The sequence below is a fragment of the Micropterus dolomieu genome, linkage group LG05 (assembly GCF_021292245.1).
Source record: "Micropterus dolomieu isolate WLL.071019.BEF.003 ecotype Adirondacks linkage group LG05, ASM2129224v1, whole genome shotgun sequence".
NCBI lineage: Eukaryota > Metazoa > Chordata > Actinopteri > Centrarchiformes > Centrarchidae > Micropterus > Micropterus dolomieu.
Window position 1 is genome coordinate 23,332,158 of NC_060154.1, and position 16,218 is coordinate 23,348,375.

Here is a 16,218-nt window from a genome sequence, read left to right on the forward strand (position 1 = left end):
GTGAGTGATATATATTTTTTTAAGTAAGGTAGCCTACGATCAAAAGTCACATGACCAGGCGCTGCCTACCGCTGAGAGCTTTCGTATAATCGCTCCCTGCAGGAATTAGATGTGGAGTTAACGTTACAGGTGGAGCAGAGAGCGTCGAGCACCGGATCCGAGACCAGAAAAACAACAGGAGTCTCAACAGTTACTAATGTAGATCCTGCCAACTCCCGGTGAGTGTGATGCGGACCCGAGCCGCCGTTGTGACTTACTGACTTTGTTTGTGCGCAGCTTTGTCCCAAAGGCTTGAATGTTTTTTCCACGGAGCTCGGGCGGGCTATGGGAATTGGATTGGGCAACCTGTGGTGTTGAGAGGTGCACATACAGCGCGTTGTAACTTATCTGTCTTATCTCAGATTATAGGATATCCTAATCTAATAATAGCAGCCGAAAGCTACACTAAGCAGTAGTAGGGTATGCGTTTAGGCTGCCTTTCAAACACCCACCGCAGTGACTGTGGCACCGAGAGAAACGCTCCAACTTGTAGGGTCGCTGGTACAGCCTACCGCTTCAGCTCGAGTGTCAAAGCAGTGGACGTGTGGTTAAATCCTGCTGGGGAGAAATGCTTTGGACCACAAGCCAAACAGTATTTATTAAGCTTAAGTACACAGATGGACTCAATTGAAAATCAGTGACCAAAGATTTAGTTTGCAGACCTTCAAATGTACAAATGTCTTAGTGGGCTGGATGGTCCACAGACACCAGCAGCTTGTGAACATGTATTAATGGCCTATAGGTTTTAATGTGGTGTGTGTATTTTTCTGTACATGAACAGAGCTACATATCTAACGTTATAAAGCCACTTCAATAATGCACACCCAGAAAATCTAAATATGCCTGTGTTTGCATTTTATCTGCTACTGGATTCAACTGCATGCTGCAGGGGTTAACATGATATTCACGGGTGTGCATTTTTATGGATGGTGAGAATTTTAGCACACGATATGTGTGTCTGGCTTAGCGTGCAGAAGATAGTGCTGTCAGTGCACTTGCCCTGGGGATTGCCCAATTTTAGCCATAGTCATACTGCAGCTCAGTGGGGTCACGGGGTGTCGAGGCACGGCCGCACACAGCCACGCGGCAAATCTACTCCTGCAGTAAGTGGTCAGAGCTTCATTTACGTTTTGTGCGCTCAGGGTGTATAGCCTATGAAAAACGGACACTTGACCCCCTCAGTATACTGGAGTTTGATCAGTTCCACCCTGTCACACGTGTTCAGTAAACTGGGGCTGTACTTGTTTTGGCATTAAAGGGTGCCGCTGTGAACCGTCATTGTGTTGTTGGTCAAAACGCACGCACGCACACGCTCGCGGGTGGGCAGTTCTGTGCACCGGAGCGCGCACTGTCTGTAGCGCGTGCTATTTACTACTCTGTAGGCCTATCCTGTCTTGCATTTAACATCCAATATGTAGGTGCTGGAGTTAATACTGAAAGTGCATACGTAAAGTGACGTTTAGGGTCTGGAGAACCACAGCAGGAATAAACAGTTTAATGGTTGTGTGTGGCACATTAAGGGTGACGTGATCTCCTTAAGATTGTGCAGGCAGGGATTTAAAATGAGAAGCAGGAGGCCCCAATGGTGTGGAGAGAACAATCTAGAAAACACTTGTCAATATTTCTCTGTATGACATTTTAAATGATTCAGAACTAGCTTTTCTGATAGCTTCATATCTGGCACTTTGTTCTACCAACAGACCTGAACACAATTCATAGTACTGACAAGAGCAAGAACGGTAAGCCGATCAATGGACAGATAATTTATCAGTAGGCTACTTTGATGATCAAGTCATAATTCACATAATTTTATACATAAATATTTCATCTGTTCTCATTATAGATGTAATATAGGCTAGTTTTGGACCTAATCAAGAAAATGATTAATTCATATTGTAGATGATTGTGAGTTGCAGCCATAGTATTAACTCTATTAAGATGAATAAAATGACAAACCGCTTCAGGGTCATGAAATCAGTCCCTTGGTTTGGATTTTAAATCGAAATTGAAGTGCTCACAACCCTTTGTTTTCTTGGGTGTTGCCATCTGTCAGTGAACCTGTCACACAACACAGGCAGAGCAGGCAGAGATGTTTGGGTGCTCATATTTTCCTTTTGTACCCCAGCTCCTGCTGAGACATGCCTGGGTGTGGGTGTGTGTGAGTGTGTGTGCATTTACACTCAAACAGACTAGTCTCGTCAATGACAAGTAATTTGTCAGAGCATTTAGCATATTGGACATGTGGTGGCATTTTTATTTTATTTGTACTGCTTGTTGTCTTTTAAATGGGTTAAGTTCTTTGACTGTTACTTATCCATTAGCTTAAGTGAATTAAATTTTCTTTATAGAGCGCCAATTCGCAACAGCACCTTTCATATAGAGCAGGTCTAGACCGTATTCTTTATAATATTATTTACAGAGACCCAACAATTCCCATCATGAGTAAGCACTTGGTGACAGTGGCAAGCTTAATGATACACATCGTAACCGGCTTGAAAACTGTACAAACAGCATGTTTTATGAAGTATTGTTTTCAGCTAATTACAACTCTTCTGCACATCAACACAAAAGGTGGCAAGCTACTTTTCGTCATATAAAAAGAATGGTGTGTTTCAGCCATCTGAGCCTGCAAAAAGATAACCTGGTGCTGAACTGAACTGTCTGTTTTCCAGTGAATGTTTCACAACAGAGTCTATGACACAAGGAGTGTCAAAGGTGAACACCCTCCCACAACTGGTTTCCTGTTTCTGCCCCTGTGATGGAACTCTGCATCGCAGCCAGCTCACCAGCCGCTCTGCCAGTGAGCCACTCCGCTTGTGTTTGGCTGGCAGCCACAGGCAGGAAAACAGGCACTGTGGCAACAAGTCAATTAATCAGTCAGCCACTTACTCAACCTCAAACCTGCAGACCAGTTAGTCAGTTACTCAGGTAGAGCAGTTACAACCGGAGGACACCTCACCCTTATAGCCCAGCGTATAATGCAAATGGCCGTGGCCAAAACAGTCACGGCTCACTCCAGCTGTGCGACTGTTCACACAGCTTTTAGGATTTGGATTTGTTGTGACTCATGGTGGTGACAACAGCGTGCTTGTCTGCGCACGTTCTAGTCGTTGCTGTTTGGGGTTTTACTTTATACACAGCAGCACGTAGTCGTAGTGAGAATCCATCGTATTATAGATAACGTGGAGGCTTCTGAACAGGCTATAAATATCCTCATGCTTCAAGTGGTTGGAGTGTCTCAAGATACTGCTGCAGGGCTGCTTCACCATATTGTACTAGTTCATGTGCAGCCTTTTGAACCCACAGGTGTTCACACTCTACAACTCAATGAGTAAAAACACACCAGCAGCCACAGCGCTAACCTTTTTTTTAAGGATTTTTGCTTGGCATAAAGTTAAATGTGGGACGTGCATTTTAGCCTACGTCTGGTCCTATAGAGAATATTTTAGTCACACTCTTGTTGTTTGGTCTGGTTTTGCAGATGTTCACCTTCCCTCACACTGATTTTGTGGTTGCTGTATTTACATGCTACCAGTGCTCACAAAATGTGAGGTTGACTTTCAAGAGAAAAAAGAGCAATGTTTCATGGTGCTTTCCGTAGTATGCAGATAGCCTACTGTACGCCACTATACTTTCATTATCAATGTCATTCATAAATATTCTACTTTTATAATGTGCGTGTGATAAATGTATAGTCGTATGAGGAGACTATCAAGAAGAAGAAGAAATACTTTATTAATCCTGCTGGGGGAAATTAAATTCTTTCCCTCTGTTGTTATTATTATTATACATGCACACAGGTCCAAGTTATACAGACTGTGTGTTCAATGACTGAGCAGGTTATGCTGGCTGTACAGGAATCAGCATTGATCATCTATAAAGACATAAATGTTTTTCACACCAGTCTTTCACAACATACCTTTTGACGCAGGTGAGAGCACGCCTAATGTTGCTGGCGGTTTATTATTGTTTTGGTCACCCTCGACCTGAAAGAGGGAACAGAGGGGAGATCTTAACACTGAGAAAAAGTAAAAACCTGCCACATTCTTGGACAAGGGAACTTTAATGGTTAATAAACCATCCATTCATAATCACAATAATAATGCATTTTAATGGATTTTTGCTTATAGTGAAATCTTAAAGCTGCACTAACCAATATTTTTTATGAATAACAGATCAAATGACTGAGTAATGTGAAAGGTGTTGCCCATAGTGACAAACCCACAACTAATTATAACAGATCTCTGCAATTTCTCTGAGCTGTTTTAGCTAATTGTATTATTTTGGTTTTCTAGCCTGCAAACAGCAACTCCCGTTGCCAGCTGCAGCAGGCAGCTTTTTTCTTTCAGCAAATAAAGCTCTCATAAACCTACGGCAAGCCTCCTCTCCACTACCAAATGACAGACAAAGTTAGCAGCTAGCTGGTGGAGCAGCTAAAGAGACACACTTTTCCCTGTGGAGTTGTGGAAGCCCTAAAGCAGAGTAAATATTACTTTTTGTCAGGTGGCGAGAAACATGACTCCAGATGAATGGTAATGTTGCCTTAGTGTCTACTGGATGTGTTAATATGTCAACATTACAGTGCAAGGTGATGTCAGTGTTGTGTTTTCAGCTTGTTCTGCTGCCCCAAAGTGTCCATAAAAAAAGTAAATAATTTATTAACCATTGATAATGAAGGGGAGTTACTAGTGTTGATATTTTTTAGTATTACATTTTCTTTGTTCAGTCAAATGTAATATGCATATGCATGTGAGTGTGTGTGACCATGGATAAATACAGGAATAGAAAAAAAGAGCGACAACTGTTGTGTGCTCTTCTATTGTTATAGCCATACCTGCCAATTTGGAACTATCTGTCAAACGCTGTGACGAACAACCTGCAGTTATTCCATTCAGCTGTAACGCTCAACCTAACCCTTCCCCCCTAGCTTAACAGCCTGAGAAGGGGGTGTGTGCAAGACATTGGCGCTCTGACAACAGATGAGCATCTTTACATGCAGCAGCTCGTCCCGTTGTGTCAAGTAACAACAAGGTGGGAGCATGGCAGTCTGTTGCAAAACGCACATTCAAAACAGAGGTTGTTCAGAGGCACAGGGGAGCGGCGCCTAGCTGTCTCCCAAGGAAATTTGGATGCTGTCATTTTGGTTTCTGTCAACAGGCAAGGACTCTGCGGTGCGTGTTTCAAAAAGGATGCATCGCTATGAAATCTGCTGGTTTTTTTTCTCTGCGAGCTAAAATCGAAATAAAAGTTGCAAAGCAGCCGTGTGGTGCGGCTGCTTTTCAGCAGTGTGCACCAGAAAGATAAGAGTATAGTTTTTACCTTGCGAGTCTGCTCTTAAGTATGCTTTGTGTGTTATTCTGAGAAAAAAAAAAGTGCCTTGATGAATTTTGAATGAGGCCGTGCTGCTCAGTTAGTCAGAACAGACAGAAACTCGCCAAAGAAGTGGTAAGTCTCAATTCAGCACGAATCCCAGGGTAGGGATGGAGCGTTAAAGAAGGGAATTGTCATGATCTGCATGCATGCCCAAACCTGAACTGATCCCCTCTGCTGCTTGAACCCCACTGAGCCCAGAGGAAGCAGGCTCTTATCAGGGAGGACAGGAAGACACAGAGACTGGATGAGGAAGAGAGAGTGGGGGTGGGTGGGCAAGCAGGGCACTCTGCAGATTTTCACACATGTAAATGTAAATGCTCCGTACTTGTATAGCGCCTTTCTAGTCTTTTCGACCACTCAAAGTGCTTTTACACTACATCTGCATTCACCAGTCACACACTGAGCCTAAGTGCTCAAACGGAAACTAACATACTAACATTCACACTCATTCATACACTGGCGGAATAGCCGCCAGGGGCAAATCGGGGTTCAGTATCTTGCCCAAGGACACTTCGACTCGCAACCGGGGGGAACCAGGGATCAAACCGCCGACCTTCCGATTAACAGCCAACCCGCTCTACCTCCTGAGCCACAGCCGCCATCAGTTTCCTCTGTGAAGTTTACAATTATGACTTTTTATTTCAGGTATGACTAAGTGGTGCTAGACCTGTCTGGAGTTCTGAAGGCCATATGTGTCCCCTGTTTTGCACACCGTATGTGTATTTTAGAAATATTCTTCAGTAAGGCATTTATGTTTATGGCACAATCCCTGCCCTTACAGTTTTTTGTCTCTTGACATTTTCACCACATGTTTTAAACTTTGGGTTGTTAGCAGAAATCTTGGAGCACTCCGCCGATTTTATATGTAAAGACCATTTTACTTGTCACAAGGAGTACTACTGCACTTGTAAAAACAGGTATTTAATGTCCTCTGTCACTCTGAAGGGAGCTTTCTAAACTCTGAGAATATAACCTGTACGAGGTTATCAGGTTTATCAAGTCTAACGAAAGATGCTTTTGAGTTGCATTATGGGAACAGTAGGATCCAACATTTGTGGACTTGTTGTGGTCCGTATGCACTGGAAGTCAGAGGATATCTTGGTGGATTCTGACCAAACTGTCTGTTGTGGGTCTCTCATCAGAATGAAAGTACAACCCCAAATTGCTGCAGTGCCCTTTAAAAGGGAGGATTTTATTATGGTCAGAGTTCACTGATCTGAAGGATCATCTGAAGTTTCTCTTTCTTTCATTCTTACTTACTGTCAATTTACTGCATAGATGTTCTATTTGATCATAATATAATGTAAATAACGCACTGTTGCCAGACACCATCACATTCACATTACAACTATTGAAAAAGGGACATCAAGTCATTAGGTAGCGCTATCAACAATTATCCATGAATGATAAGTATACAACAGAAAAAGTGGAAATAAAGAATATGTAAGAGGCAAACCAGCCATTTTCATTTTTAAAGCAAACATATTATCCACTTTGTTCATCTTTTAATGCATACGTCATTTCTAGTATTGGAATTAAAGTCAGTCTTTCCATGTCATGGGTCTCTTTAACAGTTTAATGCATAGATGTTTTCATATCTTTCCTAGAGGTGGGCACCATCAAGATGATCTCCTGCAGCATCCCTCACCAGTAGCCGGGCAGCATGGCTTCTGCTCCTCCTTCCAGAGAGGACACCAGTGGCTCATTAGCACTGCGCTGGAGGCTAACGCCAACATAGATACTCACTACGATTTCAAACTGAACTGCAGCAGGCTGCGCTGCACTGGTTAAATGTATCAACTGCCTTTAGAGGGTCTCTGAAATCAAAAATGACTTGTGGCAGAGCGGCACATGTTCAGGACTGTGACATCACCACAGTGTAACGGCAACGTTTGAACTGAGACCTTGGACCATGTTCTGTCTCTGATTGGGTACTTTGGTGGCAGAGCTGGACTGTGCAGCTCTTCCACACTTAGACAAACCTGGACTCTGAGCCATGTCTCTTCTCTCAGCCCTGAGCATCGTCTGTGGATTGATGCTCCATGCTTCATTTAGTGCACTGAACACTCACTACTGTGTCCCACGAAAGACTGTCCCCTACCAGAGTAAGTCACAAACTCACTTCCACCCCACTAATATGTTACTGTAATAGATTCACTCCTGGACTGGACCAGTAAATACCAGAATTTGTTGCAGTTTAAGAATGCATTAGAATATTTTAACCATGATATTTGAACAAGTAGTGCAACTTTAACTGCTTGGGGTTTGTGCTGGCTGGGAAAAGCTTATGAAATTTCAATGAATTAGCATTTTGCTTTTGCTGTGGGAGCATTTTTTTCCCAGCTGCACGGGGTCACCGCAGCTAAAATGTAGAAAGAACATATAATGAAATGCAGTGTAGTAATGCGGGTGTTCTTCCATTCAGACGAGCTGAAGTTGTTCAGAGAAGAAGGTGTCTTCAACTACTCCACTATGCTAATGCGAGATGACCTGGGTGTGATGTTGCTGGGGGCCAGAGAGGCCATATATGCTGTGGACATTAACAACATCTCTGTCAGAAAGGCTGCGGTAAGAAGATGTGAAGAGATTCATAAAAAAGATAAATATTTAAAGTATGGAGGTCTCTCTGTTCTGGTCAGTGTTGTCCTTTTTGAAGCTGTTAAATAACTTATAAACAGGCGTGCCTGCAGAACAGTTAGATATAACACGCATATGCTCTTTTTAGACTTGGAGAAGTTATTTGTCATTCAAAACTATACACATTACAGTACATAATCAGAACAAAAATCCATTGCAATTTTTTGGGCAACTGAATAGCAGTTAATTAACCTTTTAATTATTGCAGATTAAAAATAAAAGATTTATTGAACATTTATGATGTTACTGCAGTGGTTGAAGGCATTTCATCAAATAATCAGTAAGCGACTCAAGGCCGGACTTAATCATGGATCTTATCAGTGGTCCCCAAACCTTTTAGCTCATAACCCCATAAAATGAAGTCATATCTATTTGAGATCTCTCATCGCAGGTTATGGTGGTTTGGACGTGAGCTAAGAGCAGTTCAGCCAAAGGTTTCCCCCTCAGCATGTGTGATCTGAAGGATGTTTAGTGGACTGACAAAGTGAATGTATCTAGTGCTTCACAAGAACAAAAGCAAAACATTTGAAGGAAGTTCTACATAAGTTAATACCTTTTTGCATTCTCATTTTATGACTACTGGCTTGTATCCTAAAAAGCACAGCCTCTTGTTGCCTTTTACTAGCTATTTGCAAACATTTCACTGGCTCTAGTCATAAAAATCCAATAAGTCTGTTCTTTACATGTCTTTCTCTGCCCTCTTTCACTATTTTGAGAGAGTGCATTGTGGCTGAAGATCTGCTCACAGAAACGCATTAGATTGTGTAATGAAGTGCTCCTGCAACAGCAGCTAGTTCAACACTGTTGACTTTTTGACCAGTGCACATTTGCATGAGGAATTTAAATGAATAATGGTCTTGTTGAGCTCCAGACAGTGGTCTGTTGATTTTATAATTGTAATTACACAGCTACTGAAGAAGGATTGGTATCCTGGCTAGCAGGTACTCTCCTTCAGAGTGTACTGACTGGTCTTGACGTTTGCCAAACAAAGACACGTGAGGGTAAACAGGCCGAAGCTCCACTGTCATAATGTGGGTTGCGACACCATTTCTGCGTGCTTTGACAGGACACTCTCTATCTGTTGATCCAGGTGTATTGGCGAGTTACTGAGGAGAAGCAGAGGGAGTGCACGTACAAAGGAAAACATGCTGAGGTTTGTGTAACGTCTTTCAAAACAGTGTGCGCTAACTTTTACTTCTAGGGAAAAGAAATGGCATTAAAAGATGACTGTTAACTGCGGTTTACTCCAACATGCAGTTTATCTCGTTGCATTTGTAAATCATTTATATGGGAATCTTTTTTTCCTTTTCAAGTCTTTACACAGAATTCTCTTTGAAGCACTTTGCTCACAGCTTCGAACTGAATGTCCAAATAAAGGCATGAAAGGAAAATGCATGAACACAGCCTTGACCTTTTGGTCACCGGCCCAACTACAGGCAGTCAGTATGTGTATATGTGTGCGGCATGTTTGTGTTTTTGCGGCTGAACTAACAAAGCTCTGACCTTGGCATTCTCTGTGCTGGATCTTGTTGCAGGTGGAATGCCGCAACTACATTCGGACCCTGCACAGAGTGAATGCCACCACAATGTATGTGTGTGGCACAAATGCCTTTAGCCCCACCTGTGACTATATGGTAAGTATACTGCATATGGAGTTAGTTGAAAGGATTTTATAAACAGTTTCTGTAGGAAGGACTTCTGTTTATAAGCTGAGTTGGTGGGTTGTGTCATTCAAATAATTTGCATACATATGCCCCTTTAACTTCATAAACCCGTCATTGGCTTCAGTACTACTACGGTACTTAAACTAACGGGAATTGTGCTTCATTGAAGTCCATTCAGGTGGCTTTGCATGTTTAAAGGATGAGGTTGGCATTCTATATTTTTATTGTCAGCCAAAAACTCATGAAAAGATCAAAACCAACAATGCATTAGTCCATTGCTAAATACTTTACTACCTCCCGACCTTGAGGGGGGGGGGTTTGTTGACAATAAAATATAGAATCACCTGATACCAAATAATTGTGGTTGAATGTTGCAGTTAATAGGGGTAGATTCAGTCTATTTAATGACCACTACGTGCTTCTTCTCCAACTCCAATTGATTTACATTAAGGGTGTAATTATTTTCTCCGCAGGAGATTTTATTAGCTACATTTCCTTCTTCTAATGTTACTTGGTTGCAATAAAAATGTTTTAACCATATCCCTTCATAATATCTGTGTTTGCTTAATTGCTGTCTTTGTTGGGTTTGATTGTTCAACAATATATTAACTCATTAATGCAGTGGATTTTGGCAAGAAACAAAAATCTCAGAGGACTGAGCATCCTGAATGCATCACCAAAGAGAATTAAATGGTTGTAGAAGCACAACACAGTAACGTAACTTTTATAAATAAATAAAAGCAGACAGTATGTGTACTTTAAGGGATGATATATTTAATACACCTTTAGCCTCTGCTAGATATCATTTGGACATAAATATGCATAATATAAATATGATATGAAAACACTAGCTGAGGTGACGGTTGGGGATAAATCCAAAAACTTATATATCTTTTGTATACTTTGAAAAATGTAACCCCCTAGTAAAGTCCTCTAATTCCAGTCCTGAATTTCGTTACTGTGTTTGAATTAAATGGCACTGTTTTTCTTTCCTTTCCTGTCACTCTCCTTTTGTTTCCTACAGACGTTTGCTAATGGACAGCTGAGGCTGGAGGGAAAGCAGGAGGAGGGAAAGGGGAAGTGTCCTTTTGATCCCTTTCAGAGATACTCCTCCCTCATGGTCGGTGAGTGTCTGAGTCAGGTTTGCTCCAACAGGGAACAAAGCACAAAATACTGCTGAACGTTCAAAGTGCAACAACAGAAAAGATCAGCGTATGATATTCATTAGCCACAAGACCTGAGTACCACATTCAATAAAAAAACATCACCCAATATCTTTGCTAGTGCCACCTGCTCACTCAACACAATTACTCAGAATACTCCAGTTGGTTCAGTCCATTAGTAGGCATATAAATGTGATATTGTTCCAACTTAATATGAATAATGGACATCCAGGAATTTTCCCTCATCTGTTGTTCCTGTCCAACAGGAAATGACCTGTATTCTGCTACATCCATCAACTTTTTGGGCTCTGAGCCCGTGGTTCTGCGCAGCTCAGACTTGGCTCTCCGCACTGAGTTTAAAAGCTCCTGGCTCAGTGGTGAGTTCCTCCTGCAAAAACTGCCCATTTTAAGTTTTATACAATGTTGTGCATAGGGAATCGACTGCAGCAAGAGCCACGCTACTTGCATATTGCAGTTGATGATATGTGTAGATATTCTTTAACTGAGGCAGATCAAAGATTTCTGATTTTTTTCTGCACTTGTCCTAAGAACCAATTTCATGTTTTGTGATTTCAGAGCCAAACTTTGTCTACATGGACTATGTGGGTGAGAGTTTTGATAGTCCCGACGGTGATGACGATAAGGTATACTTGTTCTTCAGTGAGAATGCCATGGAGTACGACTTCTACAGCAAAGTTGCTGTGTCTCGAGTGGCCCGTGTCTGCAAGGTATAATTAAGGACAGAATAAAAACCCTCTGTCTCTGTGAGACGTTTTCAGAGACATTAAAAAATGCAAATGGGGTGTGATGTGTTTTCGTTAATAGTGGTTAGGTTAAATAACATTAATGTTTTAGAATGTGCAACTTTGTGTTTTGGCCTCATGCTCCCTGTCTGACACAGGTCTGGTTGTTATGGTTAAGAGGAAGATCTGCAGAACTGCACATGACCGAGTGATCTGTCTCTGTGTTTAGGGGGATATGGGCGGCCAGCGGACACTGCAGAGGAAATGGACGTCGTTCCTGAAAGCTCGTCTGGATTGTTCCCTCCCTGAACCCAGCCTGCCCACCATTGTCCAGGATGTCTTCCTGCTGAAGCACGAGGACTGGAGGAAGAGCGTCTTCTACGCTGTCTTCACGCCTCAGTCGTAAGTACTTCCAATCACATCCTCTGGTTTTGTGGCTTAGGGTGGGCGTTGACATGCAGCGAGGTAGGAAGTCAGCTTTCAATATGGTTGAATGAAAAAGGTGTCCATATTTAGACAAAATGATTAGTATTGGTAATAAAACAAACGGAACAGTTCCCATGTGTCTGATTCATTATGTTAATTGTAATATAAGGTATTTAGCAGTTAATATTTTTATTTGACAGATGGGGGATTATGTCTAGATTTAAGAAGTATTCTCCAGTCCTATATATAAAACAACCTTTTAGCAGTTTGCTTGACTGAATGTGTGTGATTGGGTGTTTCCAGAAGCTTGTCGCAGGCATCTGCGGTATGTGCATACAGTGTGTCTGCCATTCGAGATATTTTCAACGAGGGCAAGTTTAAGACACCTGTTGCTGTGGAGACATCCCACGTCAAGTGGGTGATGTACACCGGAGAGGTGCCGGTCCCCAGACCAGGAGCGGTGAGTGTAATGACCAGAAGTGATACTTAAAGCGTACAAGGCAAATCTGCTAATTCTAAACGGGGGTTTTGTGTTTCAGTGCATCAATAATGTCGTGCGTAAAATGGGGATGAATCGCTCTCTGGACCTTCCTGACAAAACACTCCAGTTCATCAGGGACCGCCCCCTTATGGACGACGCTGTTCACCCTCTGATGGGAGGGCCGCTGCTGGTCAAGAGGGGAGCTTTGCTGACTCGGATAGTGGTGGACAGCGTGCTGGCGCTGGATGGACAGAGATATGCCGTCATGTTCATCGGCACTGGTAAACTATGGGATATGTTCAACAATATAGGTGCAGTTTTATCAAGATGAAAGTAGAACAGAACAGATTTTGGGGCTATTTGATAATTGGCTTCTTAGCTTAGTTTTGGAAAATAATATCCCAAGTTTTTATGTAGTAAATATTCAAAATCTCAGATAATCTGCTTCCTCAGGACTGTGTGGGTGTGGTTTGATAAGATTTGATAGAAGGTGCTTGCAACATAAGCAAACAACCCTTCATAGCTGTCACTGCGTTTTATTTAAATGTTGCTAAACTCTGATTGGTGCACAGAAATGCATGATATCACGCATACCATGCCCACTTTAAACTAGTGAGACAGACAAGGGCAGAACATGATCGTAATTGTTTAAAGGCATTTGTTTAATCAGTACCTTTTTAAGACAAACACATGAAATGAGAGCGTAAATTTCAAAGCCAGGATCTCGGTTAATACATCTGACCTTGTTATATGAATTATAGATAGTTGTTTTTTTGTCTCATGGTAGAAAATGGTTACGTTCAGAAGGCTGTCAACTATGCTGGAGAGATGTTCATCATTGAGGAGATTCAACTGTATGAAAACCCTGTGCCTATTAAGATCCTGCGCCTCTCATCAAGCAAGGTATCTTTTTATTTATATACTATATAACATGTGGCACTGTGTTCAATATAGTGTGTTTCTTTTTTGGCAAATTTTGTACAATAAGCTTCAGTCTGAAAAATACATCTCACTTTGAATATGTTGTCACTTAATTGCCACTGAGACAGTAGCGAGGCCTCACTGGTAATAAAGATCAAATGCTTTTGGTTTGTTAATGTGTGTGTGTGTGTGTGTGCGCGCACAAATAGGGCCAACTGTATGCAGGTTCAGAGTTTGGTGCTATCCAGGTGCCGGTCAGTAACTGCAGCCGCTATGACGCTTGTGTGGACTGCATCTTGGCCAGGGATCCTTACTGTGCCTGGGACTTCACCACCAAGCAGTGCTCCTCAGTCTACACCTTATCATCCTCCTCAAAGACTGTCACACAGAGTCTTAAGGAGGGAGACGTCTCACAGTGTCCTCAGCCAGGTCTGTTCATGCGCAGGACGCATTACTGGGAACACTTTTTGTATGAAATGGCATTCCAGCAGTCTTCATTTGCATGCAGTGAGGCCAACCGTGTGTGTGTGTGTGTGTGTGTGTGTGTGTGTGTGTGTGTGTGTGTGTGTGTGTGTGTGTGTGGTTTTTTTTAGATCCAGTAGCAGCTGTGGACTTTACCCTAGTTCCAGAGAACAACATCCAGCTGCCCTGCCAGCTCCACTCCAACTTGGCGCAGGTTCTGTGGCGATTCTCTGATCAAACACTTCACTCCAACAACAAATACTACATCTACAGTGGGGGCCTCCTCATCCTGAGTGCCTCTGAATCGGACGCTGGTCTGTACACGTGTGACTCCGTCGAGCAGATCAGCGGCAGAACGTACAACCGGACTGTGGCGGTTTATCAATTAAAGCTCTACTCTGGGCAAGGAGCAGGGGGCAGCCCTACTCCTGGCAACGAGGTGATAAATTCCTCAGACTCTATTCACAGTCTTAGTACAGCTGCACCAGGGCTGGTGACAAACCTGGTCAATGAGGACCCATTGTCCCCCGAGAATCAAAGTGACACTGGCAGGGTGACTCGTTTAGAGGTGGCTGTGGCTCTGCTGTCGCTGCTTTGTCTCGCCCTCATAGGAGTCATATTTTGGAACTGGAGTCGAGGACGTTGGAAATGCCTGAAGTTTGCGCAGCGCTCCAATGAAAGCGAGGGGAAAAGTCAGTCAGCCGAATACATGCACATCCAGAACAGAACTTCAGAGATAAAGCTCCTGGGGCCTGTGTCTGGAAGACTTTGCAGTGCCAATAATAATCACTCTGCTGTTGACTTCAAAGGGAACGGGGAGCACCACTTCACACCTATGGCTAACATTTCAAGTCTGGACGGTCTGGGATACATAAATGATGAGTCAGAGATTTGACTCTGCTGAGGCATAGAATTCAGTACAAGGCCAACGACGCTGCAGTCATTATCATCCTATAGGTGTACTACTGTAGAAAAGGTTTTCACATTATGAATTCTTTTGATTGGTGTTTTTTTTTCCTACACTTACCATACATAAAGCTGAATTTTCACTCCAGTGAATTGTTGAATTTTTTTTTTTTTTTATAAATGTACTTTTTGTATGATAAATTGTGAATACACCTTGTGTAACATATTGTGTACAGTCAACACCTTTTTAAAAAAACAACTATTTATTTGTCACAATGAAGTTTTTCTTTCAGCAAATTCTACTTTACAGTCTTGTAAAAAGGGTCAACAACACTGAACAAGTAGAACACACTTGGATTTCTACATAGGCAGGCACATTCAATTTTATTGACTGTTTATTTAAGACAACATTCATCTGTCAGAGAACATACTGTTCAGTCTGTGTTAATGATTAATCAGCCTGTACAAATTTTTTATGTCCAGGTAGGCTATGAATTTACCTCTTCATTTAACCATTTAATTGCCACTAGTAGGTGATATCGAGTGAACTCCATACCTCTATCTTCCATAACAAAATAATAAAAATGTTATATCATCATTGAGATTGAACTAGCATATCATTGGGATGCAGAAGTGTAGGTGTACATTTCTGTCAGTGAATCAACTCTTTGTGTCAGAGGCACAGCAAAGACGAGAAGAAGTTTGGCTTTTGGTGTCAGACTTTGGAAAATGCAGTTCTTGTTGATAATAAAAAAAAACTTTTTTGGGATTTTCACGTGTCAAGCTGTCAGTAATGATTACCTTCTCTCTCGCACAGCTGTGAAGTTTATTTGAAAGCGATGTTGCGAGTTTAACTGGCATCCTTGTTGTCTTCGAGCAGATCCTCCCCTAGACTCTACAAAGGGATAATATCAACAAAAACACACACTGACTCCACAGTTACCTCACCCCTGCTTGTTTTTGAAGAAAACGTGTGAGACCAAACTAAATTACAGGATCGTAACCTGAATCTGCTGTTTGTTTCACACTGTCATTAACAACAGAGCTCAGAGCCGCTTTAGGCTTCATCTCAAACAAGTACTGTAAATATAAAAGGGCTGAAGTGGGTCTCTGCTCAATAATTTAACAGTGCAGTATAAGAAAGTTGTCATGAAAATTATTAAGGATATATATAGTCGTATCAGGTGATACATTAATAAAATATTGCCAATGCAGTTGCATAGATTTTGCATAGAGTTTTAAAAAAAGTGCTTTTACACTGATCTGAGGCATATTTACACTGGGGAATTAAGACAAACCACTTGCCAACAATTGTTTTCAGCTTCTTTATTCTAAAAAAAGCCAGTGGGCTTATACAGAGTTTGTTTATACGTTTCAGAAAACACTGTATTTTCTTAGCTGCC

The 16,218-nt window shown here is 41.9% G+C and overlaps 1 protein-coding gene across 2 annotated transcripts; it reads left to right on the forward strand.

Moving 5' to 3' along the window:
- The first annotated feature begins 82 nt into the window (after positions 1 to 82).
- Positions 83 to 15,584, forward strand: si:ch211-129c21.1 (uncharacterized protein LOC563087 homolog). Of its 2 annotated transcripts, none has more exons than XM_046050470.1 (14): positions 83 to 218; positions 7,020 to 7,517; positions 7,838 to 7,980; positions 9,140 to 9,202; positions 9,585 to 9,683; positions 10,738 to 10,837; positions 11,143 to 11,253; positions 11,453 to 11,604; positions 11,849 to 12,021; positions 12,349 to 12,505; positions 12,585 to 12,807; positions 13,314 to 13,429; positions 13,657 to 13,876; positions 14,041 to 15,584. In XM_046050470.1, the coding sequence occupies exons 2-14, from the start codon at positions 7,409 to 7,411 to the stop codon at positions 14,802 to 14,804; spliced, it is 2,430 nt and encodes an 809-aa protein (XP_045906426.1). In that variant the 5' UTR covers positions 83 to 218; positions 7,020 to 7,408; the 3' UTR covers positions 14,805 to 15,584. The 2 variants fall into 2 exon arrangements, with proteins under 2 accessions (XP_045906426.1, XP_045906427.1); XM_046050471.1 differs by lacking the exon at positions 83 to 218 and adding an exon at positions 1,126 to 1,142.
- Positions 15,585 to 16,218: the final 634 nt, after the last annotated feature.

Coding starts and splice junctions, on each gene's coding strand:
- si:ch211-129c21.1 (XM_046050470.1), top strand. CDS start 7,409: ATGTCTCTTCTCTCAGCCCTGAGCATCGTCTGTGGATTGATGCTCCAT. Junction 12,022..12,348: donor GCTGTCTTCACGCCTCAGTC/GTAAGTACTTCC, acceptor GGGTGTTTCCAG/AAGCTTGTCGCAGGCATCTG. Junction 12,506..12,584: donor CGGTCCCCAGACCAGGAGCG/GTGAGTGTAATG, acceptor TTTGTGTTTCAG/TGCATCAATAATGTCGTGCG.